The following is a 26268-nucleotide window of genomic DNA, read 5'->3' on the forward strand; positions in this document are numbered from 1 at the left end:
AAAATGTCTATATTCTACAAACTACTAACCAGTCACAAGTTAAAGAGAGCTAATTTATCTTTGGAAAATTTTGTACATTGTGTAATTCTGATTATCTCCCCAAATCTAATAAATGAGATTGAGCCAAGTCATAGCAGACTTCAGATCATTGTGTTTATGTTATATGTAATAAATAATTATAATATTGAACTGTCAGTACAGTTAATGGCAATTCTTTTAACAGAGGTGAAGCTGACTATTCAGCCTGTAAAAATGTGCTATATCATTCCTTTTGTGGCTCTGTAGGCACTTTCTACTCTGATGACATTATAGTTATCTCAGATTGTGCTTGAGATGGGAAATTTTAAACAGAAAGTCTGTTTTACAAAATGGGGGCCAGTAGTTTGAAAGGTACAGGCATTCACCAAACAGGGAGGGTCTTAACAAAAACATGCTCTTGGTTGCATTATGGAAAGTGTAGGATCCAGTATTTTTTGGAACTTAACCCATATTGACTAAAGGTCAGGAATCAGGATGTCCCTTAATGTTGTTCTGGGCTTCTGTAGAAACATGGTGGTTCCACATGGTGTACTCCATGAAAGGCAACAAAAAAAGATTCTTGTTTTCAGCTGATTATACACTAATGGTGTCATGATTACCATGTCCACCACCTTAGTTTGGTGTGTTAGTTTACATGCTAACATTTGTCCAGCTGAGGCTGATGGGAATGCCTTTAGTGTTAGAGGTATTTTGTCATAAACCATTGAGTTGGACAAATACAAATTTTTACCTTTGGCACTAAATGTAAGGTTAGATAATCAAGTTATTACAATTCATCCTGAGGGAACATTAATGCATGCATACCACATTTCAATTTCTGGACCACAGTGGTGGACGAACCAACTGAACCATCCATGCAGCATATGGCTAAAAATTACAGAATGTACAAAATTCCATTACTTATATTTATGTTATCAGAAGTTCTCAAAGAAGGCATTTCGGTGTAAGCCGGGGATAACTCAGAAGCCAGGTTCACACAAAGAATGCAGGTAAGTATGCAAACAATTCCGCTCGCTTTGCTGCTGCTCGACTATGCATACGTGTTGGTAAAAAAAAAAAAGTGCTAGCATTGACAATACTCAGTAGTACTGTCAGTGCTTGCTAGCACATGAATTACACTTTTCTCATTTCCATATGTTCAGTTTCATTTGCATCAATTAATCAAGTAAAGTGAATCACACAGGACACATTCTTCAAAAGACAAAATTATATTTACTATACAGAGTATTTTTACAAAGTTTTTGCGAAGGCAAATAAAAAGTCTGGAGCAATAAAGGGTTATTTGGCCATGCCAGACAGCCAGCTGAGTTTGAATAAAGATGGAGCGGCTGTGTCTTCGTCCTGATCAGCAAGCTGTCTGAACAGGCTGCCCGGCCGGAAGCTGTCCTCACTGTTTGCTGTGGAGGACGGAGGTGCCTGCTGGAGGAAGGAGAAAACACGAGCAAACATTAAAAAAACCTGGTAGATCCAGGGTCACAGTAAAGAAAATGAGAACATGTAGCAGCTCTAAAGCGGTTTTGAACTAGGGATTATTTAATCATGTCCAGAGGAAAATGTGGTAGTGGGTGCAAGTGTTACTATGGAACACCTGAGCCAATGAGTCACAGAAAACCTGGATTATTCTGCTGTCTGTGCTCACCACCAAACACTGATCATTTTGGAAACTAGTGTTGGAAATAGTTGGAAGTTTGCCGTCTTATCAAGAGTCATCAAAATAACAAATAGATTTTACCTGTTTACTGTGTACCCAGTACAGAGCTCTGTTGGATTCCGTATACCCCTAAATGGGGTATAGATTTTTAAAAGGTCCAGTGTGTAATGTTTAGGGGGACCTATAGTCAGAAATGGAATATAACATTCATAGCTATGTTTTCATTACTGTATAATCACCTGAAAATAAGAATCATTGCGTTTTTGTTACCTTAGAGTGAGCCGTTCATATGTTGAACCACTATGTTTCTACAGTAGCCCAGAATAGACTAACCAAACACTAATAGATACGGCCAGTTGTGTTTTTTGTGCAATTGTGGGGCCAACTTTTCTCTTGCAGTTAAAAGGGTGAAATTAGTGAGTTTCAAGTTGCAACTGCACCACTTGATGCCACTACATCGTACACACTGGTCCTGTTAGAAAGGCTGGACTTCTACTGCAGAGTAACTGTAGAACTGTGTGTTTAGTTCAGGGACTATGCGCCACCTACTGGCTGGCTGTATTAATGCTCACGGTTAGAAGGAAGACGGCTGACAGAGCTGCGGAGTTGTCCCAATTAATGTTGTGCGTTCTTGAATACTTGTAAGTACTTCCTCTTTGTTGTTCTTTAGGTTGTGTGGAGACAGCTCTTTCTCCCTGATTCAAGTGCTTAGATTACCATTTTGCCTGTATGCTAGCTACTATGCTATTAATGTTAGCTCTAGCCTGGTCGTTTATCTGTATTGTTATTACATCATATATTCCATTGTAATATGGGTTTATGCTGTTGTATATTATTTAAGATTATAAGTCTGAAATTATATTGTTAACTTTGTGTTACTGATTAGTGATGTTAATTATCCAATAACGGGCTGCAGGTTATTATTGACATTTAAGTTGATATAAGTAATTTCTCACAGGTTAAGCCTTACAGGATGATCATAGTATTTAATTTGTGAAATGGTGTATAATTTATAGTTACACGGTTTGTCTGATAACACTGTACTTGTTATCTCTCTTGTTTCTGTAGCACCACAACTCATAGAATAGAATAGCCATCTACATCTGTAATCATCACTATACCTACATCAAAAGCCTACAATAAAGAACGTATATTGGATTCTGGATTGTTTCGTTGTGTTCTGACCGACACACAGTGGCGAGTGTAACAGATCCACCAGCCTCAGTTTGTATATTTGCGGCTTCTCAGCTACAGGTCCTTTAGGTCAAGTAAGTCAGCCAGTAGGATTGGACAATTGTACGAATATATTGGGTGGATTTTTTATCATTTCATTTAGCTAATTTGATGGTCACGGTGAGCCGAAGAACGAGTAAGAAGTTATACAGCCAGAACATTTTCACATCTAACTCTGAGTTTATTTCGACCAGTTTGACAACAGGGAGTACATCATTTATAGTGGAGGTCAGGCATCACAGCAAGTCAAAATACTTTAATATCCAACTTAAAATCTACAGACTAACCAACACAGTATTTTTGTTCCTATCGAGTCTGAAATGTGTTTTACGATGACCAAACAAGGCAATTAAGCTAGAATTCATTTGGTGAAAGAGAGAAACCTGAATTCAGAAGGTGTATGGTTGTGTTTTTCTGTTTAGGAGATGGGACCTGTTTAGCCTAGCTTAACAGGGGAAACCTGCTGGCCATGCTCAGTCCTAATTGATAAAATCCAGCTTCTAATAGCGCCAAAGCAAACTGATACTGATGTCATTGTGTGACTGTTGATCAGAAAGCCAACTAAATTATTTTCCCAAAATGTCAACAGGGTACAGGGAAATGAGGGATTCTGGACAAATCCTAACTTGAGCTTGAACTTGAGATTTTTTTTTTTACTTCTGCTCAACACAAACTTAGTAATAATGTGTCACACTCAAGATGGGATTGGTCCACTCAAACAGGTAAAAATGCCCCAGGGTCACTGTTGCTGTGCTGATCTGAGCTACATTCTGAGCCCAAGCAGAGATTAGTGAGAAGGAAAAAGCAGAGCAGCACTCAGTAAAGCAACCCATCAGTAAATAACATACTGTCGCACTGTACTAACTGTACTGTTGCACCAAACCAAGACACACACACACACACACACACACACACGCTGATGAACTTGCCTGGATATCTTGCACTCAAAAATGCTGGGAAGGCAGAGGGTGTAACAGACAATGTTAACCCAGAGTGGAGCGAAACAATGAAACAGAGAAATGAAGACATACTGTGGTTGGCAGCATATGGAACAAGAGCAGAGAAACAAAACAGTGTCAGACACCAGAGCCCGGCTCTGTTACTCACCAGCTGGTGAGGAGCATCTGAGCTCCTGGAGGCCGACTTTGATTTGCGCACGTTGGACATGCTGAGAGGCAGCAACCCAAACCTGTGGAGGATGGTGGGAGTTAGGTCATATGAAAAAATAGCTAGTCAATATAGTCACTATAGTAATGTGATAGTCACAAATGAGTATAATAATAATAATTTAAATGATATGTGTACACATACAAATCATTCAAAAAAACTGTCGAAACAGCGCTAAATTTGAGCCATTTGGGAACCGAAAGAGCTGGCTCTTCTTGGTGAGCTGAGCCAAATGATCTGGCTCACAAAAAAAAAAAAAAAAAAAAAGAGAGAGAGACAAATCTCATATTTAATGCAGTTAAATAAAATTCCCAAAATCCAAAGAATTCATACAGGTTTTTAAGAAAGGCATTGTGAACCGAAACTTAAAGTTGCTTCCAACTGTTGGGCCTGTATTGGCCTTGCTTTCACATCTCTTTTCAACTTAGGAAGGGTCAATTCTTTTTGTCCTCTAACTATAACCATCTCAAACTCCTATGACTTCCAGTCAAAACCTGCTCAATTTTTTCATTCCATTTTTCTTTGCATGTGGGCCTGTGTGTACTTGTGTTGACGGAGTTAAGGCTCATACCATCTGTCTAAGAGAGTAACATCTGGAAACAAAACTATGTATGTGTTCACTATCTTGAACTTCTTTGACTGCAGAGGACAAACAGTCAGGCTTGGAGTTGGGTCCAAATACTGTTGTTGGAATTATGAGCTTTGATTTATAAAACAGATATGCATATGCAATAGAGAAAGGGAAAAAAAGTTCCCTCTTCCTGGTAAGCACTAGTCAGACTAGGTACTGAAACCTCAATACTGACCAAACAAGTTCACAGCATTGAAAACTCTAAAATACAAACACTTATTGCTCAGATTCATACTTTTTGGATTTGCGTAATTAGGTGTTCCTTCATGGACTGAGACAATTCTCTTACTTTTCATTAAAAAAAAAAACATTTAGAAACCCATTTGACTTTCTGAAATGTGAATTGTCACAAAGCTGAAAGATGGTCTGCCTTTCTTAGCCCCTGAAAAGCTGACATTCTGGAGATACAAAGGGTTTATACATTTAGATTGCTAAAAAGGTATAAAAATAAAAAAATATATAATTTTGGCTGACATTCAAGATGTACAATACCTTGGAATAGAGCTATACAGTATGGTACGTATATAATGCAGACCAATTTACAGAAATTTAAGAAAAAGTATGTGAACCCTTTGGAATTACTTGGATTTCTGCATTAATTGGTCAGAAAATTTCTTCTGATCCTTATCGAAGTCACAACAATAAACAAACAGTCTGCTTAAACCAATACCACACAAACAAGTTCTCATGTTTTTATTGAACTTGGATTTACTAACTGGTTGACCCTCCTTTGGCAGCAATAACCTCAACCAAACGTTTCCTGTAGTTGCAGATCAGACCTGCACAACGGTCAGGAGGAATTCTGGACCAGTCCTCTTTACAAAACTGTTTCAATTCAGCAATATTCTTGGGATATCTGTTGTGAATGGCTCTTTAGGTCATGCCACAGCATCTCAATCAGGTTGAGATCAGGACTCTGACTGGGCTACTCCAGAAGGCGTATTTTCTTCTGTTGAAGCCATTCTGTTGTTGATTTACTTCTGTGCTTTGGGTCGTTGTCATGTTGCATCACCCATCTTCTGTTGAGCTTCAATTGGTGGACAGATGGCCTTAAGTTCTCCTGCAAAATGTCTTGATAAACTTGGGAATTCATTTTCTGATTATAGCAATCTGTCCAGTCCCTGAGGCAGCAAAGCAGCCCCAAACCATGATGCCCCCTCCACCATACTTCACAGTTGGGATGAGGTTTTGATGTTGGTGTGCTGTGCTTTTCCCCACGCAAGTGTTGTGGGTTCCTTCCAAACAACTCAACTTTGGTTCATCCGTCCCAGAATATTTTGGCAAAAAGTAAATGGACCTGCACTTGTATAGCGCCTTTCTAGTCTTCTGAACACTCAAACCACTTTTACACTACATGCCACATTCACCCTTTCATACACATTCACACAGTGATGAAACTAACACATTCAAATACCGATGCATGGCATCGGGAGCAATTCTGGGTTCAGTATCTTGCTCAAGGATACTTTGACATGTGGGGGGAGGAGCCAGGGATCGAACCAACAACCTTCCGATTAGTGGACGACCCACTCTTTCTCTGAGCCACAGCCGCCCATTAGTGCTGTGGAACATGTTTTCTTTTGGACAGCAGTGGCTTCCTCCGTGGTGTCCACCCACAAACTCCATTCTTGTTTAGTGTTTTACGTATCGTAGATTCATCAACAGAGATGTTAGCATGTGCCAGAGATTTTGTAAGTCTTTAGCCGACACTAGGATTGTTCTTCACCTCATTAAGCAGTCTGCGCTGTGCTCTTGCAGTCATCTTTACAGGACGGCAACTGCTAGGGAGAGTAGCAACAGTGCTCTCAAGTACTTTCATTGATAGACAATTTGTCTTACCGTGGACTGATGAACATCAAGGCTTTCAGAGATTTTGTAACCCCTTCCAGCTTTATGCAAGTCAACAATTCTTAAATCGTAGGTCTTCTGAGAGCTCTTTTGTGCGAGGCATGGTTCACATCAGGCAATGCTTCTTGAGAATAGTAAACTCAAAACTGGTGTGTTTTTTATAGGGCAGGGCATCTTTAACCAACACCTCCAATCTCATCTCATTGATTGGACTCCAGGTTGGCTGACTCCTGACTCCAATAAGTTCTTGGAGAAGTCATTAGCCTACGGGGTCACATACTTTTTCTACCCTGCACTGTCAATGTTTACATGGTGTGTTCATTAGAAACATATAAATGTGTGGTATTAGTTTAAGCAGACTGTGTTTGTCTGTTGTTGTGACTTCGATGAAGATCAGAACACATTTTATGACTAATTTATGCAGAAATCCAGGTAATTCCAAAGGGTTCACATACTTTTTCTTGCAACTGTATAAGGTGTTATACATATATAAATATAATGAAATGCAAACATATGGCATAAAATAAGCAAACTGTTTTGTTTAAAATCAATAATATGTGTATGTATTTGTACATTTGAGATGTTCCACAAATTATGACATTATTTCATACTAAAAAAAACATGAAACTCAATGACTTCTTTTTCAATTCAAACTTAGTGGGAAAAGGTTTAGCCAAATTAGGTTTTCTAACTTAATTTTCTTGCAAATGATGGGAGCCAAATCTAGATAAGGGATTTGAGGGGACTCAGATACAGGATACAGACAGAAGGACTGTGGAAGTGGAATGACATGGAGGCGCCAGCAGAGGCTGCACAGTGACCGTACAGTTTGTTTATGTCACCAAATGAGCTATTAATGCTAAACAGAGTACTTGATTCACTATACGCAAGTGTTGACCTCTGACCTGATCTGGCTGCTGGCCAGTGGCAAGATGTTGTACGGCTCTTGAGAGTTCACACTGCTGCCCCGTGGGGAAAACTGCTTCTCTGAGCCTGTCAGCAGCCCCAGCAGCACCTGAAACACAACGTTGCATCAACCTCTGAACGATCATTCAGCACAGTGTATTATGTTGGCTGTTAGATCTGGACATTATCAGCCAATAGAGACATCCTTGACTCATCTCAGGCCAAATGTGAATGGCAGTTCCACACATTTAGTGCTAATGCTTTTGCTAAAAAGTACCGAGGTTCTCTGGGACAGACGGTTGAGGTTAGAGTTCAGAGTAGGTGTGAACACATCCAGGTCGAATGGGTCGATGTAGCTCTCCAGCCAATCGCAAACATCGTTGAATCTGAAAGACACACAACGCAGTAATTGCAGCTTTCAGAGACTGTCAGGATTTACATTTAAAGAGAAATTCAACAACCCAAATATAGAACCAAAGTTGGGAAAAATATGAATGGGAGTTGTAGAATTGAAATACTACTAATTGCATATATATTCCTATACTACCAATTTACATTGTCACAATATTATGTTAAAACTGCCCATGTTTACTGAATATTTGAGTTTAGTTCAGCTTTGGTTCACTGACTACACAGCTCTTCAATGGAATTGACCCTTCTAAATCCTGCCCCTTTTTGCTCCAGATTGGTGTAGATGTGCTCCAACAACAGTTAAGCAAGCCTCGGTCAGAGAGATATATACAGTTGCAATCAGAAATATTCAACCCCCTCACCTCAAAAGACATTATAGTGATGTGGATGAAAGATAATGACAAATGAGAAACAAACACATTAAAGGTTGTTCTGACTAAGTTGCTAAGGGCCCTTGATGAAGTGTTGGGGTTTCTTCCATGGCCAGGCAGGTTTGCAGCTATTCCATAAGTTTTAAAATTCCTTATAATGCTCCCAATGGTGTCTCTTGGAATATAAATTTTTTGGGAAATATTCTTATACCCATGGCCCTTCAGGTGTGATGAAATAATCTCCTCTCACAGCCTTTTTGGAAGCTCCTTTGTCTTTCCCATGATTGCAACACACCTTGAATACCTTCATGGGTGGGGTTTATATATGCATCACAGCTGAAGCAAATGAAGGATCATTATAGAGTTCCCAAAGGCCTAATTATGTTCCACTTTAGGCCATAAAAACTGTCAAACAGCTTTAAAAAAACAACAAAGTTATATAGGGGTTGAATAATTGTGACATGGCTTCTTAACAAAATATACTCTTACACACAAATACTACATCATGCATTTTCTGTGTTGTTTTATGTATCACTCAACTCATAAAGAAGTCATTCGAAGCAGAATCTTGCTCTTTGAAAAAACTTTCATTGATAAATCCTTAAAATCCTTAAAAATTGAATATTTCTGATTGCAACTGTATATTCCACATTTTAAGTCACCTAATGTTAGCAAAACGCTGACCTCTTACAGTGCCTGCAAGTCAGTGCCCTCCTAGCTTCACAACTGACCCTTCCTAAGTCCCGCCCCTTTTTGCTCTGTGCTCCAATAACAGTTGAACAAACCTCGGTTAACTTTCTCCTTTCCTGTACTTACACCGATCAGCCATAACATTATGAGCACCTGCCTAATATTGTATAGGTCCCCCTTTTGCCACCAAAACAGCCCTGACCCATCGGGGCATGGACTCCACTAGACCTCTGAAGGTGGGCTGTGGTATCTAGCACCAACACCTTAGCAGCAGATCCTTTAAGTCCTGTAAGTTGTGAGGTGGTGCCTCCATGGATTGGACTTGTTTGTCCAGCACATCCCACAGATGCTTAATTGGACCGAGATCTGGGGAATTTGTCAACAAGTCAACACCTTGAACTCGATGTTGTGTTCCTCAAACCATTCCTGAAGCATTTTTGCTTTGCGTCATGACGCATTATCCTGCTGAAAGAGGCCACTGCCATCAGGGAATACCGTTTCCATGAAAGAGTGTACATGGTCTGCAACAATGCTTAGGTAGGTGGTACGTGTCAAAGTAACATCCACATGAATGGCAGGACCCAAGGTTTCCCAGCATAACACCAAAACATCACACTGCCTCCACCAACTTGCCTTCTTCCCATAGTGCATCCTGGTGCCATGTGTTCCCCAGGTAAGCGACACACGCACCCATCCACAAGATGTTAAAGAAAACGTGATTCATCAGACCGGGCCACCTTCTTCCATTGCTCCGTGGTCAAGTTATGATGCTCACGTGGCCATTGTAGACACTTTCTGCAGTGGACAGGGGTCAGCATGGGCTACGCAGCGCCATACCAACACACTGCTCTGCACTGTGTGTTCTGACCCCTTTCTATCAGAACCAGCATTAACTGTTTCAGCATTTTGAGCTACAGTAGCTCCTCTGTTGGATCGGACCACAAGGGTTAGTGGTCACTCCCCATGTGCATCAATGAGCCTTGGCCCCCCATGACCCTGTCTCCGGGTCACCACTTTTCCTTCCTTGGACCACTTTTGATAGGTACTGACCTCTGCAGACCAGGGACACCCCACAAGAGCTGCAGTTTAATAGCTAGATAGCTAGCCTAGCACATAGCATATCTAAGTACAGGAAAGTGTGTGTATGGACTTGTGGCCCATACCATCTGTCCTGAAACAAACAGGCCTTTTCCATATTAATCCACCTTATAGATAGATAGATAATTCCTTTATTTATCCCCCTAAGGAGAAATTCAGGTTGACACAGCAGCAATAGGGCAAAGCAGCGCAAAAACAGAAAACAAAGAATATCACAGTGAAAATATTGCTAATATTATTACTGTTAGAAGATATAAAAACTATAAATTAAAGTATATACACTATTTGTTGATCAAGTAGTACATGGAGTCCAAAATATGAGCAGAAAATCAAACTTGACTAAAACTAAAAAAACTAAAACTAAACTAAAACTTCTAAACTACTAAAGTGGAAATTAAACATAAAAGGTTTGTGCGTTGTAGGTAGGAGTTCTAAACCAGTCTAAGTTTAAGTTTATTAATACTATTGTGCAAATGTCACAGCTAAATACTGAAGTCTGATCTTAAAATGCCATGAATAACATTTTCGGCTGTAGCCATTTCTTTCACTTAGTTTGCAATTACATTTTTGTAAAATTTTAGTAGTTTAGTATTTAAACATTTTACAGATCAGCTGAGCAGTGAAAGGTTGTAGAACAATAGCGTGAGTGTGTGAATTCTGGAAACAAGACTAATAAGTGGTTCAATCAGACATGCAGCATTCAACAGGGGAAGCATAGAGTGCAGAAGATGTGTTGCAACTTGGTCTGGAGCTTTCACAGCCAGGTTGGTAATCTGCATGTGATGAATATGTGAGAAGGAATGTTTACCTGGGATCTTGGTGGGATCGCGAGCCCTTGCCCTCCTCTAGTCTGCTGCCCAGTGTGGTGTTAAGGTAACGGATGTCAAACAAGAGCTGCAAGGCTCTGTTCTGAGTCATGGGGAATACACCCTCCTGGAGGATGGAGGAAGAGAAAATTCAGGAAGCTAATGAGGATCCAAATGATTGAAAACAAAGTCCACATCCTATCCCCTCTTTTTACTCCCTCTTTTGTCCTTCCTCCTGTTTTCCCTTCTATTTTTTTTTTTTGTTTTCTTCCCTTCTCTTCTGTATCTATACGAGATGAGACAAATGTTACATCCATGCCAACTTTTACAGCCTAGAGTACAAAAGTTCCCTTGTCCTCAGAACTGTGTGCATGTGTGTGTGCGTGAGTTACCCTGCTGCGGGGCTGCTGTGTGAGCCTTTGGTAATGGTCAAGGGCCTGAGCCAGACAGGCCTGCAGCAGCTCCTGCAGGGTGGGCCGGGGCAGTGCGTGGCCCCCCACCCTGTTCACCTCCACGCATAGCTGGAACAGCAGCGACTGCACGAACCAAGATGGCTGCAGAAGGCAGAAGTTTCACATTAGATCATTAATGGAATCAGAAAACACTGTGCTTCTGTCTGTGTTGGAGACCGTGTTGAGTGGGCTGACCTGGACCGGAAGTCGGATTTTGGATGTGACACTGCTCCCAGACTCTGCTTCTTCTTGGATCTCCAGATCCTCCCAGTTTGTTGCTGTTGTTAGGATGTCACCAGCAGACTCAGCATGCAGCGCTGTGCCAAACTTATCCAGCAGCACCTGTTACAACACAGCAGTGTAACTGAGCAAATTCCATTTTGACTACTTGAGGGCAGCAGAACAAAAAACAATGCAGGCATATTATCAGCTTATAACCAAGCAGCAACCTCTGTGGCTGACAAATCATCAACATAAAATGCTCAACTTTAGAGCAGAAATAAACATGTTTACAGACCGGTACAAAAACAGTTTTGGTATCTATAGCTTATTTCCCCGTTCATGACAACTGTACGGGGTGAATTTTTATGTAACTCACCCATTTTAATTATATATAGGTTTAAAATTATGCATAATTAAGGGGTGTGGCCACTTTGAGACAGGTGGGTGTCGTCGCTGTTACAGTTTCCAGTAACCTGGCTTTATTCAGACCACCTCAGCTCCACCCATGTCGATTTGCTGACAGCCTTTTGTTTACTGATTGAATAAGTCCGCAGATCTGTTTCTATGCTGTTAGCGACTGAATGTAAATCACTGCCAGAATTAATGACAGAGGTTGGAAGAAAAAATATAAAATAAAGCACTACCAGACAACATGCAACAAATAAAGTCTGAGTCTGACTTTGGAGAGGGCGGAGCTCCAGATGCGGTAAGCCTCCATGCTGCAGCTGAGAAGCTCCTCCTTCAGACCCGCCCACTTGGCCTGCACAGGGCTGACCTCTGCGGCGGCCCTGGCCTTTCCCAGCTTCTTGCTCTGTCTAGGGGTTCCCTTTGCCACAGCCTCGGACCCGCCCTGTTTTCCCAGGATGCAGTGCTTCAGGTTGGGGCAGAGTTCACCCATGGACTGGCACAGCCTGGCCATGAAAAGGACTGAACTGAGGTGAGCGGGGCTGGGGTCTGGTGAAGCTGCAGCCAGTTCAGAGCGGATGGAGGACAGGATGTGGCGGACGCAGGCCAGACAGCCTTCGCGTAAAGCCTCCTCCACTGCCGGCGAGTCTGTGAAACGGTTAAAAGAGGATGCTGACGAGCTCTCGGAGGAAGCAGAGGAGGTGACTGTGACTGGGATGGAGTCAGACCCTGCAGAGCATAGTGGGAAAGAGAAATATTTATCATTCATTAGCTAGCACGTGATAATAACACTGGGTCTGTATGGCTGCACTGAACACTGAGTAACAGCCATGCTTGGAGATGTTTGTGGTTTGCCACTTCAAAGCCAGTAGAAGACAGACTCTGTGACAAATCAGAGTAATAACAGGTGTTAGGACATTTCGATGTCGCCCCCCTTATAGAGACTAGTTCAAGACTGCCCTTACCTGTTTCCTGGGAAGGGAGGTAGTGCTGGAGGTCATCCAGCCTGGCCTTCAGCTTTGCGTCCATGGAGGAGCAGAAGTTTTGAACACAGGGTGTCAGGGCCTGGGTCTTCATGGCCAGGCTGCTTCTCTGGTGCTGCTGCCCCCGTTGGGTTACGCTGACCCACCCTGCATCACTCAGCAGATCCCCCGGAGACTCCGACCACAGGAAGGATGCCACATCTACTTCATACTGTGCTCCGCGGCCAGAGCTGGGGTTGGTACCCGAAGAAGTATGGATGGTCTGGCCCTCCAGGTCCCTCACAGCTGAAGTGAGGAGCTGGACGGAGCTCATTGAGATGGCTTCAGTTTCTTCTTTGGTGATGGCCTTGGGGAATTAAAGGAAATAGTCTTTGGAATGTTACAATAATAAAAAAAAAATATTTCAGCAGGCAGGCCCGTCTCTATTTGTGAGTGTCATCATGACTTGAATTTTAAAGAGGCACAAATCCATGCAACGTCAATAGATAGACCTGTTTAGATACTGAAAACCACCATAATAACTGACCCTTCCAAAGCCCCACCCCCTTTTCAACTGTGCTCCAACAGTTGAGCTAACCTCGGTTAGAACCTTGGTCAACTTTATCCTTTCCTGTATGGCAATTTTTTTACCCAGGATGGCGAAGTCAGGACCCACTCTACTCTGGCTCTGATTGGCTAATACTCACAGCCTTTATTGATTTGGCTGGTTATGTTTAGGCATGAGGAGTGACTTGGTTTGAGCTAAGGTAAGAATGTCAGGGTAAGCCAATCAGAGGACGGGTCATGACTTTGCCATCCTGGGAAAAAAGATTGCTTCCTGTACTTAGATATGCTATATGCTAGGCTCGTCTATGTTAAAAAGACAGCCACATTTTGAAGATGTTTAAAAAAGGTAAAAGCAACATATACTCACATCTTGAGTTAGCTAATGTTAGAAATGTTAGCTAACTAGCTAACTAACAATTGATGTAAATTAGCTAGCTAGTAAGCTAGTGTTTTGCTAACATTAGCTAGCTAATGATTGGTGTAGATTAGCTATCTAGTTTAACTAGCCAACTAACTTAAGATATGACATTACATACATAATCATCTTCAAAGTGTGTTTGTTTTTTCAACAAAGACGAGCCCCGCACGTAGCATATCCAAGTACAGGAAAGGAGAAGGGTCAACTGTGAGGCTACAAGAGCACTCACCTGCAGGCGCTTAAGGAAAAGCTGCTGTAGGAAGTCATCCCAGACAGCCAGGGGGCGCTCCAGTAGCCGCTGGCACACAGCGCCCCAGTGATGACTGATGGAGTCGGTGGACAGGAGGTCCCACACAGTGTCTCTAATTGCGGCCAACCCCTTCAGGCTCTTCACATAGACCAGAAGGCTGCCAACGCCACGGCAGATGTCCTCCTTACAGCTGAGAGCAGAGGACGGATTTGAAAAGCATTGATTAATTATCAATAGAAAATGTATCAGTGGTAGTATTGATGATTGATTGAGGGCTTAAGTCAGTACCAAAGGCGTATAGCAGTAGTATGAAGGCAATAGTGAGGAAAATCTTAATGTTGTTTTCAATGTTTTCAAAGCTACTGTCAGTGAAAACCTGAGTTGTTTGCAGACTTTTCAAATTAAAAGCCTACCAGCAAAGGGAGAGATTATGCCCACTCAGTGTTTCCTCTATGTTGATTTTGGAGTGGCGGCCCGCCGCTGTTGCGTCAGTTCTGTTTCATACGTAAAACATTTGTCGGCGTGACGGGACGGGTGACGGGGGGTGTTCAGACGGGCCTGCCCCCACTGCTTAAAAAAATCCTTGAGGAAACACTGCCCACTAATGTGAAACATCTGCGCAGTCCCCTCCAGATATATATATGAAGTTAAAAAGATATCTGGTAACATGACATGACTGTTGCTGTTCTGATGGAATTCATGCTGTGGAAATGTGCACTACGAATCAAAACAAAATCATTCAATCCTGATTGGTTGGAAGCTTACGTATTGATCCACTGCTGCAGGGTGTCCCGGAGCTGCTCTCTCTGGATTGGCTGAGCCAGGGTGCGAAGGGTGGGCTGGAATTCGGTGATGGAGGGAGGCAGGTACTTGAACCAGCTGCCTGTACTCGTCTCGTCCTGCAACACCCTCCTTCCTTTAGCTGAGGAGACAGATGGACCTTTGTGCTTCAGAGTACATTTAATTCCATTTCAATTCAGTTTTATTCTTATAGCACCAATTCATAACAAAAGTTATCTCAGGACACTTTTCAAATAGAGCGGGTCTAGACTGTACCCCAAATAAAATGTAGCTGTCTGTGAACAAATCCTGAGTCTAACTTTGGATTATTCCGATTTTCTGCTGAATGCATTTGTAGACGTACTGTATTTGAACTCTTTTAATCCAACTGTCATTCATTTATAATTCAACTTTCTCCTTTCCTGTACTTAGATGTGTTATGTGCTGGACTCGTCTATGTTGAAAAGACAATCACATTTTGAAGATGGTTAAAAGATAAACGCGACATATGTAGTCACATCTCAACTTAGCTAGCTTGCTACTTAGTTAGCGTTTAGCTACAGAGCACAGAACTACCTAACTAGCTAGCTAATCTACATCAATGATTAGTTAGCCAGTTAGCTAACATTTTGCTAACATTAGCTAACTTAAGATGTGACTATATATCAATATGTATATTTGTCACTTTTATCTTTTAACAATAATAATAATACATTTTATTTATAAGCGCTTTCTAAATACTCAAAGACACTTTACATAACAAAAAAACAAACATAAAAGCAGCCAAACAACATCAAATAGTAAAACATTAAAAACACATCAGACTTAGCTAAACATTAAAAGCAACAATCTTTAATATGTGGTTGTCTTTTCAGCATAGACGAGTCTAGCACATAGCATTTCTAAATACAGGAAAAGAGAAGTTGTCAGAGGTTCCGTGGGCAACCTGATTGGAACACAGACAAAAGGGGAGGGACTTAGGAAAGGGTCCATCATCCCAGTCAAAAATAATATTTATGCACATTAGGTTTGGGAGACTAATCTATTAGTTTGCAAATGTGAGCGAAAAGTTTGCTAACTAGCTACACTACTGTTCAAAAGTTTGGGGTCACTTAGAAATGTCCTTATTTCTGAAAGAAAAGCATTGTTTTTTTTCAGTGAAGATAACATTAAATGAATCAGAAATACAGTCTAGACATTGTTAATGTGGTAAATTCTAGCTGGAAACGGCTGATTTTTAATGGAATATCTACGTAGGTGTACAGAGGCCCATTTCCAGCAACCATCACTCCTGTGTTCTAATGGTACATTGTGTTAGCTAATCGTGTTAAAAGGCTAATTGATGATTACAGAACCCTTGTGCAGTTATGTTAGCACAGCTGAGAACTGTTGTGCTGATTAGAGAAGCTATAAAACTGGCCTTCCTTTGAGCTAGTTGAGTATCTGGAGCATCAGCATCTGTGGGTTCGATTATACTCTCAAAATGGCCAGAAAAAGAGAACTTTCTTCTGAAACTCGTCAGTCTATTCTTGTTCTGAGAAATGAAGGCTATTCCATGCGAGAAACTGCCAAGACACTGAAGATTTCTGACAACGGTGTGTACTACTCCCTTCAGAGAACAGCACAAACGGGCTCTAACCAAAATAGAAAGAGAAGTGGGAGGCCCCGGTGCACAACTGAGCAAGAGGACAAGTACATTAGAGTCTCTAGTCTGAGAAACAGCCTGCCTCACAGGTCCTCAACTGGCAGCTTCATTAAACTGTACCCGCAAAACACCAGTCTCTACATCAACAGTGAAGAGGCGACTCCAGGATGCTGCATGCTGAGTTGCAAAGAACAAGCCGTATCTGAGACTGGCCAATAAAAGGAAAAGATTAAGATGGACAAAAGAATTATCCTGACTTCCAGGACTTCTCAGCTGTTTACCTGCAGGTGTGGTGGAGGTGACGTTCTCCAGGATAGAAAAAAGCATGCCACAGCTCAGGGCCCCCTCCCCCGGCCTGGGGCCTCCCTCTGGGGGCAGGTAGAAGACGGCGTAGGCCTGGAAGAGAGTGGTGACCAGCAGCTCCACCAGGCTGCACACCTGAGCCTTGATCCCCGCCCCTGGACCAAATACACGCCTTTATGAACCAGTAGACATCTCTGATACTGATACTGCAAACATTTCCCGTTCTGTCTCACAGTAAAAGCCTTCAAGCTAAATTTCTCGCTTCATGACTTTTGGATAAAAAATATGTTATGTCACACTCTGACATTAAAATGCATACATGTTGGCAGGTTCTACTGATGGTTAAATACCATGCTGTGGTTGGTTGAGCAGTTGATGGATAGAGGCCTTGCGGGCCAGCAGGAAGTCAGCCAGGGCCTGGCGTGGTGAGCTGTCCTCCAGCAGCATGGTGGACACCAAGGCCTCAGCGATGGCCTGGTCCGACACTGCCCGGCCCCGCAGCAGAGACCTGCTGTCCAGGAGAATGGTGGACCTGCAAAGGAAAGACTAGTTAGTGATCTATGACTTAGCTTTCACTAACTAAACAGGATCTTGCTGGGACTACTGCATGTGGATCCATCACTAGTTTTTTTCAATGTTGACGCCTGGAGTTTCTCCATTATAACTTTACATGATGACATCCCGTACCTGAAGTGTCCCGTGGTCGCTACCTGACGGACCAGGATGGGGAAGCGGGCCAGGATGGGGCTGTAGTGGCCCCCTGTAGCGGCCTCTAGCTGCAGCAAGCTGTGCAGGTGGCAGCACAGCAGGTAGAGCTGGGTGGCCTGGAGGTATTGGGACGCCTCCATGGTGCTCCAGATGCGCTCAGGGATCTCCAACAGGAGCTTAATCTGGGAGGCCATGGTGTAGAACTTCTCCTGCCACTGCCTCTGACTCTACAGCACAGACACATTATATTTATATACAGCATGTAGTAGGCTAGTAGGTAGTGATTTACAGGAATATAATTTCAGGTTATATGCAATTGTAAAGAATCATCTATAAAGCTGATTCTGTTTTAAACTTAGTGCATTCCAATATTCATTTATGAAGATATATCCCCAATGTCCATTAACAAATATAATAATTTAATGTTCCCCTGCATGTTAGCAATAATACACACCCGTCCAAGTAAATGTTCAGGTAGTTTATTAATCAACAGGGTCTTGACGTAAATTCGGCTGACAAATATTTCCCCATTAGCACTTAATTTGCCTAAAGTTCCTCTCTGGTTGTGGGAGGTCGCTGCTGTTTGTTTTGAGGCGTGGAAAGAAACAGACATGCTCTGTGTGGAAATCTTTTCACGCCGAACTGTTCAGCGTTTCACTTTGACGTTCATTGAGTGTAAACTAATGTTATAACTGGAGTGTGTGTTTGCATATCATTTATATGGGATGAAAGGATGAAATGCTCATTTTTTTAGAGGAAGTTTGATGTTCCTAAGATGACAGAGCTCACCCGGTGATGTTTAACCTCACCTCCTGTCTGCTGCTGCCCACACTGGCTCTGCCTTGTTTCAGCCTGTGGCAGTACTGGTGCATATCCTGGATGGACTGGACGACGCTCTCCGAGCACTGCCTCATCTCTCCGATGGTGTCGGCGGCGTCGATCAGGTCCCGGTAGCGTTCCCCCACCATCTGCCTCAGCTCCTCCTTCTTCTGCTCGATCTCCCCGCGAACCTTGCGCTCGATCCGGCGGATCTGCTCGGTGTTGTACCGCTCGAAGAGAACCGCCGGGTCCTGGATCTCCGAGACCCGGAGAGGTAGTGTCTGATCCTCGGCCATCGCACCTCCAAAACAACTTCTGCTGCAGGAACTCCAACCGGGAAGACCGGGGGAAGTACGCTTCCTGCCTCCACGTAAGCAAAAAGGGGACGATGACAGAGTATGATGCGTTTATTGGTCACCAACGCTGTCTGTCAGGGAACATTTCCGTGTATGTTGGGTGCCGCCTACCCACACTGCTGAGCCAATCAAATCGCCCCAAACTGTATTGTAATAATATATGTAGTGATAATAAAAAAGAATTGAATACGCCATGCAGTATGTTTGGTATTCTTATGTCTCTTTGTTTCATTTAAACTAATCCCTAATATACAATTAAAATAACATTTGTTTGGCACAAAATAATGGCAAAGGTCAAATGGTTGATAAGAAGAGAGCAGGTTTCAGGGCTTTATTTGTTGTTTGGCTGCAAACAACAAAGATGTTATGTTATAGAAACTGCTGTTTGGATTTATTTATTTTGTGTTAAGTTTATTTTCAGAAATATTGCACTTTCTTGTAGTACTTGAACATTAAAGTGGCCCTCCTTTGAAATGACAATCTGAGTTTGAGAGCCCTGATCTATATTGACATTCATCATCAGATTCCTGTTCACACTGGAATCTGTTATGGGCCAAATTTCAAAAATAAAATGAAAAACCAAACAAAAAGAATCATATCTGAGAATCTGAAATCTGAAATCCAAAGCAAATCTTCAGTTTAAAAAAATATGAAATAACTTGTACATCAGAAACAAAGACAGCTAAAGTAACAATGTCTGTAGTTGCCTTGTTCTATAGCTGAGGGAAGCAGGGGTGCTGGGTCACTGCCGCACTCCTACCTCAAGGGCCACAAGTATACTTTCATGTATTTTAATGCTTAGTTTTATTTTATTTCATTTTTTTTTTCGTGTTATATACCACCCCTTCTGGTCCCTGACATCAATATATAAATCAATATATAATTGGTTTTTTTACATTTTGGCTGACTCACATCGGGGCTGTATGGGTGTGTTATTGATACAGTTGTGCTGTTCATTAAAATGATCATTAATGTATTTTTGTATTTATTTTCTGTAACTTTTTGGCTGACATGTCACGTTGCAATATTAATAAATGCCTGTGTTGTTCATTAAGATTATCATTAACGGGTCTTAATTATTTTCTTCTACTTTTTGGCTGACATCACGCCAGGGTTCTGTAATGTACATGTTGCAGGGATGTCTGGGTAATCTGTTTTCACATTCTGATTTATTTTTATCATAAACAGTTTTTTTCTAGGCGGAAATGATCTTCCATACAAAGATTACAAAAAAATGTGTTTCTCCAGCTGTGAGCTGAATGTGGAGCTACTGTTCCATTTGTACACGGTTCTACATGGAGTGTGGAGTCTATATTAGTTTGATGATAAGAGAGGAGGAAGAGGAACTTGTTGAACTGCGAATAAAGAGGCAGGTAGAACCCAACAGGTGCGTCATGTACACCTTCGTACCCGGAAGGAAAACGACTCAAACAAAGAGACTCCGTCTTCAGGTAAGCAGCTGTTCCCTGTAACGCCACAATATCTCACTGTAGGCCTGTAGTTCGTAAAGAAAAAGTCAGGATGTCAGGATGGATTGCACATGAATGTGTTACTGTCATGTTGAATCGTTAAATGAACGAATGGAGGCTGCGGACTGATCCGCCTGGTTACCGCTCACAGTGAAGAGCATTGATTAGTTCCTCTCTGCTCTGAATAGCAGAATGTTCACTTTGGTGTTTCTATATAAAAAAAAGGTGGTGAATTTGTGTGTAATAATATTTCCGTTACAGGTAAATGTTACATTGTGTACCAGTATTTGAAAGTTGCTCAGAGCTTTGTGGCATTTATACATGACTGGAAGATTTTCTTTAAATCCTTAAGACAAGTGGAAAAGAGAAGTGCCTTAAAACTCTGAACTACTTGTGTTATATCTTAAATAAAACCTCTTTCAGTTAATACAATTTAACTTGTATTTTAGATGTTTTTTGTTTGTTTTGGTTTAGTTAGTTATTTGTTTGTTTGTGTTTTTCCTTCCTCTCTTTTCTGTTAATATATGCTGCTTGGATGGATTTATTGTTTAGCATCCATTGATGATGACGACGTTTTTGTGCATTGATTATGATTCCAGAAACATTTATTTGTTGTAAGAAAGTATTTAATTTCCACTGAGCTACTGTTGCTCTTATGTAATGTAACACAATATACAAAACACACAGAGTATGAATAAAATAAATACATTTCACAGCTAGAGGTAATTAAATAATGTTAAACATGTGAGGCCTACTGTATGTCAGATATCAGTGTTATATGTTTTTGATCTCCATGAATAAGCCATTTTCCTGGCAGACATTTAAATATAAATGGTAAATGGACCTGTACTTGTATAGCGCCTTTCTAGTCTTCCAACCACTCAAAGTGCTTTTACACTACGTGCCACATTAATGGCAAAGAAACAGAAATTCATTCACATTCACACACCGATACACACAATTTGTGGTTTAGTATCTTGGTTAAAGACACTTCTACATGCGAACAACCTTCTGATTGGTGGACGACCCGCTCTACCACAACCACAGTCGCCCAGACTAGACTTGTCATAGTAGCAAAGTCACAACTGTTGTAATATTAAAGCTGCAGTAGGTAACCTTAATAAAAATAACTTTTTGTCATATTTGCTGAAAATCTGTGATGTGTTCAGGCCCCGTGGATTCTTGTAAATACCATTAGCAGCACTTGGAAGAACCAGAGGAACCAAAGGAACCAGAGGAACCAGAGGAACCTGATATTTTTACAGATTATCTGTCTCATGTTCTACTGTCAGGATATAGTGAAAATTTCAGCAAATTTGACAAAAAATGACCTACTGCAGCTCTAATGATGACTCCATTAGAAGACAGGAAAAAATAGCTAAATAGAATTCAGCCATTATTCAAAGTTAGGTATGTATGTATGTCACAACTAATAGAAAGCTGTAACACATGGGGATTTTTGTCCCCTTTTCCATTTTTGTAAGCTTTTATTTTCATTTGCTGGATTTATATCAACCCTAATCTTTTTAGTTAGTTATTTCTGTTTTTTATTGTGGCATGCACATATAAGTGCCCACCCATAGACTTATGACACCAAAAGTACTGTTGCAGTGGATAACTTCTTCCATTGCAAACAGAGAACTTTGTCTTATGTGTCAAACTCTACAAATAAAATCTGACACACTTAATCAGTCCTTCCAGAAAAATGCGGAGTTTTTTTGTGATTGTTGCTTGTTTTCTTAAAAAATGCAATGGAATATGCGGGATATTTATGCAATTTAATGCGATGAAATTGCGGGAACTTGCAAAAAAAGAGAAAAAGAGAAAAAAAAGTGATTTCCCCAACACCCTGTTCTCACTAGGCTACTACCTTAATGTAAAGAGTCATTTCTTATTACTTCCTATGATAAGCAAGCACACTACATCACAGAAAGTGCTGGGAATATTTAAGTTCTCATCTTGTTTTATTTCAAAACTTAATAAACACATGGCTTAAACTTACAAAACATTGATGAGTCAAACAAGTTCTGTAGCTTTACAAAAGGAATATGCTACAACTTCTGTAAAAATCAATAAATAAAATATAAAAAAATGAAATGTGTGCTTCCTGTCTTACAGAGGTATCTATACAAAACAGACATCTTCTGTTAAAATAATTAATAATTATTTTTGTTGGCAAATGAGACTGATTTGCGGGCTTCATCATGGCTTCATCGCGGGGTTTGCAGCTTTTCGTTGATGTTCACGTTGCGTAATTACGTCACTTCATAATGTTCCCATGGCAACAGGGGAAAATGGCTGCTCTTGTGTGAAGTAAATGCAACATTTTTCAACTTTCTGCTAAGATATATGTGACTTTTTTGCAACGAAAATGCGGGGATTATGAAATCATGCATATTTTGCGTGGAAAACTGCAATTTATGCGATGAAAGTGTGGCGTATTTGAAAAAATTCGGCCCCGCATTAATATGCGGACTTTGGCTGATTATGCATTTAATTATGCGATTGCATAATCACGTTTTTCTGGAGGGACTGCTTACTGGCCTTAATTAATTAATTACAATTTTTTTTTCTCAGATCTGATAGTTTATCCGGATGTTCACATTATTTTTCAAATGTGGCCAATATCAGATTCCAGTGTAAACAGGTCCTGAAGTGACCCACATTAGGAATTCTGATGTGTCTGCTCACACTGAGGTCACATTGCAGAGAATCAAACCTGTATCTGATTTGGACCACGTATGAGTGACCCAAATTAAAAAGATCAGATTCCATCTGGTTTTGAGTCAAATCTGGGCCACCTGCGCCTGCAGTGTGAACACGGCCAGTTCATATTGGTCATTAAAAGATCCCCTCCTAATAATTAGATGAATACTAATGATAATAGCCTGCAGTGATTCAGTCCCTGCTCTCACACACTCTGTGTGTGTTTCTGTGTGCAGACAGCAATGGAGCCGAGGGACCTGAAGCAGGAGTTCGAGGATCAGTTCAACGATGTGGTCTCCAGACTGCATTCCAAGCAGCTCTTCCAGTCCGACTGGGACATTGCCTCTTTTGCAGTCTTCTTCATCTTCATCGGTGAGTGACTGTAAATGAAACTGACGATGGTTGCTATAAACATCAATGTCCATATTCATAAAGACTTTCTTACTGAAGGCAAATGCAAGATAGATAGATGTTTAGATTTGAACACTATGTCTCCATCCTCCCTCACCCTCCCACCACTGATGAGCAATTCACAGCATTCATTCAGATTGAACAGGGCTAACACCAGAAAAATATCTGACTCATTACGTGTTCACTGACATAAATGCCTTTGTCATTGCTTAAACCAAGCCAGAGAAAAAGGCAGTCTGAGGCAGGCAGGCTGTCGGAATGAATATGTTGGTTGGCTGTCTTCTGGTGCAGCAGGAGGCCAAATGTTGTGGCGCTTGTGTGTGTTGTCAGGTATGATTCTGCTGCTGGTCATCCTGGTCCTCATCCGCTGCTGCTGCTGCTGCTGCGACGACGAGAAGGTAAACACACACAGAAGCAGGGGCGTTTGCAGAGTAGTATTTTTTGGGCTTTTATTGCCTTTATGATAGTGACAGCTGAAGACAGACAGGAAAGGGGGGCAGAGAGAGGGGATGACACGCAGCAAAAGGCAGCAGGTCGGATTCAAATCCTGTGCCGCTGCAGCAAGGACTCAGCCTCAGTACATGGGTCGCCAGCTCTACCCACTGAGCTAACTGGGCACCCGTTTCCAGACTTTTTTGACTGGGGGGCTCAAGTGGGGCACTGACCTATGCAGGGGTGGCATGGCGTATGTGTCTCAGCTTTCCAGAAATTCCTGATTTATGCAATTCCAACACCGTTTATGGACCCCAGTATGCAGAAATATTCAAATATGAGAAAATAACACATTTTTGCCACAAGAATGCGATTAGCATAGAGTGGGCATGTCTGCAAATGGGAGACTTGTGGGTACCCATAGAACCCATTTTCATTCAGATCATTTAAGCGCAGAGGTCAAGGGATCCCTTTGAAAGTGCCCATGCCAGTTTTTCCATCACTAACATTTTGCCTAACTTTGGAGCATTATTTAGCCCCCTGCCAGATATGCTATTATAACACGGTCCCAATGGATGTGGTAAATCAGCTAGTTTTAAATGATACCAGTATCTTCACTCCAGCTTCAAAACAGAGCACACTACAGCCTCTGAAGGACAGTGTGGAGTGGAAGAGGGAAGGATAATGGGGCCACCCTGGGCAGCCTCTTACACTGTCAATGCAATACAATATTATATATTGTACAATACTCATTGAACAATATGTACCATAAGTGGGAAAATGTATTCTCTGTTTACTGCAGAAAGGAGAGACTGAGAGAACACTCGATATCAGTCTGTCAGAATGTAGAACTATTGAACACTTACGCTTACAGCGACCTTTAACACCCAGAGACCAGTGTCATCATTGATTCTGTCACTGAACAGAGGTTATTAGTGCGCTCTGATAATTACAGCTGTGTCATATGAGAGAACATGAATTCCTTGTGCTTCTTTGACAGCCTCGACGACGGAAGGTCGGCATAGAGAACATGGCTCTGGAGCCCTGACAGCTGAACTGCACTGATCAAGTATTGATGGAGCCAGAAGCAGAGCCTGATAGTTTGAGTCCTGTGCCAAAACACAAGCTTTGATTTTAGTCTGCAGCTTAATGAAGTCTACCTGCACACAGAATGAATAGTTGCTACCCAGTTATGGAAATCTAACACACGTGATCTTGTTGACTGTCACTGTGGGACTTATTGCTAGGATACCACAGATGAGCTGGCTGCGTTTTTATGTCTCTGTAGATTTGAATGTCACTCCCTCTTTTCTTCTTCTTCTTCCTTATCTTGAAGGATAATGTTTTAATTTGAATGTTTTATTAAGTAATAAACACATAAAAGTAATAAAACTTTGCTTAGTGTTTGTGTGTTCCTTTTCATCATACCCTGTTCGGTTATGGAACACTTTTCAAACAACCAGACAAAAGAGGACAAAGTGCACACAATCATATGAAGGTACACTTCATAAAACAGTTTGAGTTGTAAGACAGCAGGAAGATTTACAGGTCAGCTGCTCTGGCCATTTTTAAAGCAGTGAAAAAAAGCAATGGAAAAGTTATTCTCTATTTTTGACTTCCTTGGGGCAGCGACAACCAGGGTTTTTATTACAGGCCTCGGACAGTTGAGATGTGACTTCATGGTTCATTTTCATCAAATATATAATGGAATACCATCAGATATGATATTGACAAAAATATATTTATTATAATAATGTATATGTATGCTATAATATATATATAGTATATAAATATATATATATATATATATATATATATATAAAGTATATATATATATATATATATATATATATATATACATATATATATATATATATATATGTATATGTATATATATATATATATATATATATATATATATATATATATATATATATATATATATATATATATATATATATATATATATATATATATATATATATATATACATATATATATGTATATATATGTATATATATATATATATATATATATATACTATACTTTTTGGACTATTTGATCACAGCCATAGTCTGGGGTCAGTGTACTTTGTGTCCATATATATATATATTTATATATATATATATATATTATATATATATATATATATATATATATATATATATAAACAGATTTTTGTTTTGAAATGAGAAAAACTAAATTGTGAGAAAACGAGCAGTTTCTAAATATGGAAAACGTTTGTTTTGAAAATAAAAACACAATTCCTATATTAAGGCAATTACACTAATGATAACTTTCTGGCAATAGATCCTCCTCAATGTTACACTAGAGCTTTAAAGCAGCTACAAGGAACTGTGATTTTGTGTTGAATCTGGACAAAAGCAGTAGTGTTTCTACTGCTCTATAATTAAGTCAAAGATGTGACTACTACCACTGTTTACTCTGAGCCATAGTCAAAGTCTTTACATGTGACTACACAATGAAGCTTTAAACCTCTGCATGTTCTTTG

At 40.8% G+C, this 26268-nt stretch overlaps 2 protein-coding genes across 5 annotated transcripts; one reads left to right on the forward strand and one right to left on the reverse strand.

Moving 5' to 3' along the window:
* Window positions 1-1228: 1228 nt before the first annotated feature.
* cog1 (component of oligomeric golgi complex 1) lies at window positions 1229-18758 on the reverse strand. 4 transcript variants are annotated; one of them, XM_051386837.1, is made up of 16 exons: window positions 18373-18757; window positions 17543-17790; window positions 17206-17387; window positions 16834-17010; window positions 14893-15049; window positions 14107-14317; window positions 12896-13259; window positions 12205-12659; window positions 11499-11645; window positions 11244-11405; window positions 10854-10978; window positions 7753-7861; window positions 7475-7584; window positions 4031-4112; window positions 3853-3876; window positions 1333-1458 (listed from the first exon to the last, which is right to left on the reverse strand). In XM_051386837.1, exons 1-15 carry the CDS (start codon window positions 18676-18678, stop codon window positions 3868-3870), a joined length of 2844 nt encoding a protein of 947 aa, XP_051242797.1. In that variant the 5' UTR covers window positions 18679-18757; the 3' UTR covers window positions 1333-1458; window positions 3853-3867. The 4 variants fall into 4 exon arrangements, with proteins under 4 accessions (XP_051242796.1, XP_051242795.1, XP_051242797.1 ...); XM_051386836.1 differs by lacking the exon at window positions 3853-3876 and having other exon boundaries at window positions 1229-1455; XM_051386835.1 differs by lacking the exon at window positions 3853-3876 and having other exon boundaries at window positions 1229-1458.
* A 1252-nt stretch (window positions 18759-20010) lies between these two features.
* Window positions 20011-25148, forward strand: smim22 (small integral membrane protein 22). Its single transcript, XM_051387067.1, has 4 exons — window positions 20011-20189; window positions 23150-23285; window positions 23655-23722; window positions 24757-25148. Exons 1-4 carry the CDS (start codon window positions 20034-20036, stop codon window positions 24802-24804), a joined length of 408 nt encoding a protein of 135 aa, XP_051243027.1. The 5' UTR covers window positions 20011-20033; the 3' UTR covers window positions 24805-25148.
* The last annotated feature ends 1120 nt before the right edge of the window (window positions 25149-26268 follow it).

This window comes from Dicentrarchus labrax, unplaced genomic scaffold (assembly GCF_905237075.1).
Source record: "Dicentrarchus labrax unplaced genomic scaffold, dlabrax2021, whole genome shotgun sequence".
NCBI classification, from domain to species: Eukaryota; Metazoa; Chordata; class Actinopteri; family Moronidae; genus Dicentrarchus; species Dicentrarchus labrax.

Coding starts and splice junctions, on each gene's coding strand:
- cog1 (XM_051386835.1), bottom strand. CDS start 18,678: ATGGCCGAGGATCAGACACTACCTCTCCGGGTCTCGGAGATCCAGGAC. Junction 17,011..17,205: donor GCTCAACCAACCACAGCATG/GTATTTAACCAT, acceptor TATTTGGTCCAG/GGGCGGGGATCAAGGCTCAG. Junction 14,318..14,892: donor CTGCAGCAGTGGATCAATAC/GTAAGCTTCCAA, acceptor CTCTGCTCTCAG/CTGTAAGGAGGACATCTGCC.
- smim22 (XM_051387067.1), top strand. CDS start 20,034: ATGGAGTGTGGAGTCTATATTAGTTTGATGATAAGAGAGGAGGAAGAG. Junction 20,190..23,149: donor CAAAGAGACTCCGTCTTCAG/GTAAGCAGCTGT, acceptor TTCTGTGTGCAG/ACAGCAATGGAGCCGAGGGA. Junction 23,723..24,756: donor GCTGCTGCGACGACGAGAAG/GTAAACACACAC, acceptor CTTCTTTGACAG/CCTCGACGACGGAAGGTCGG.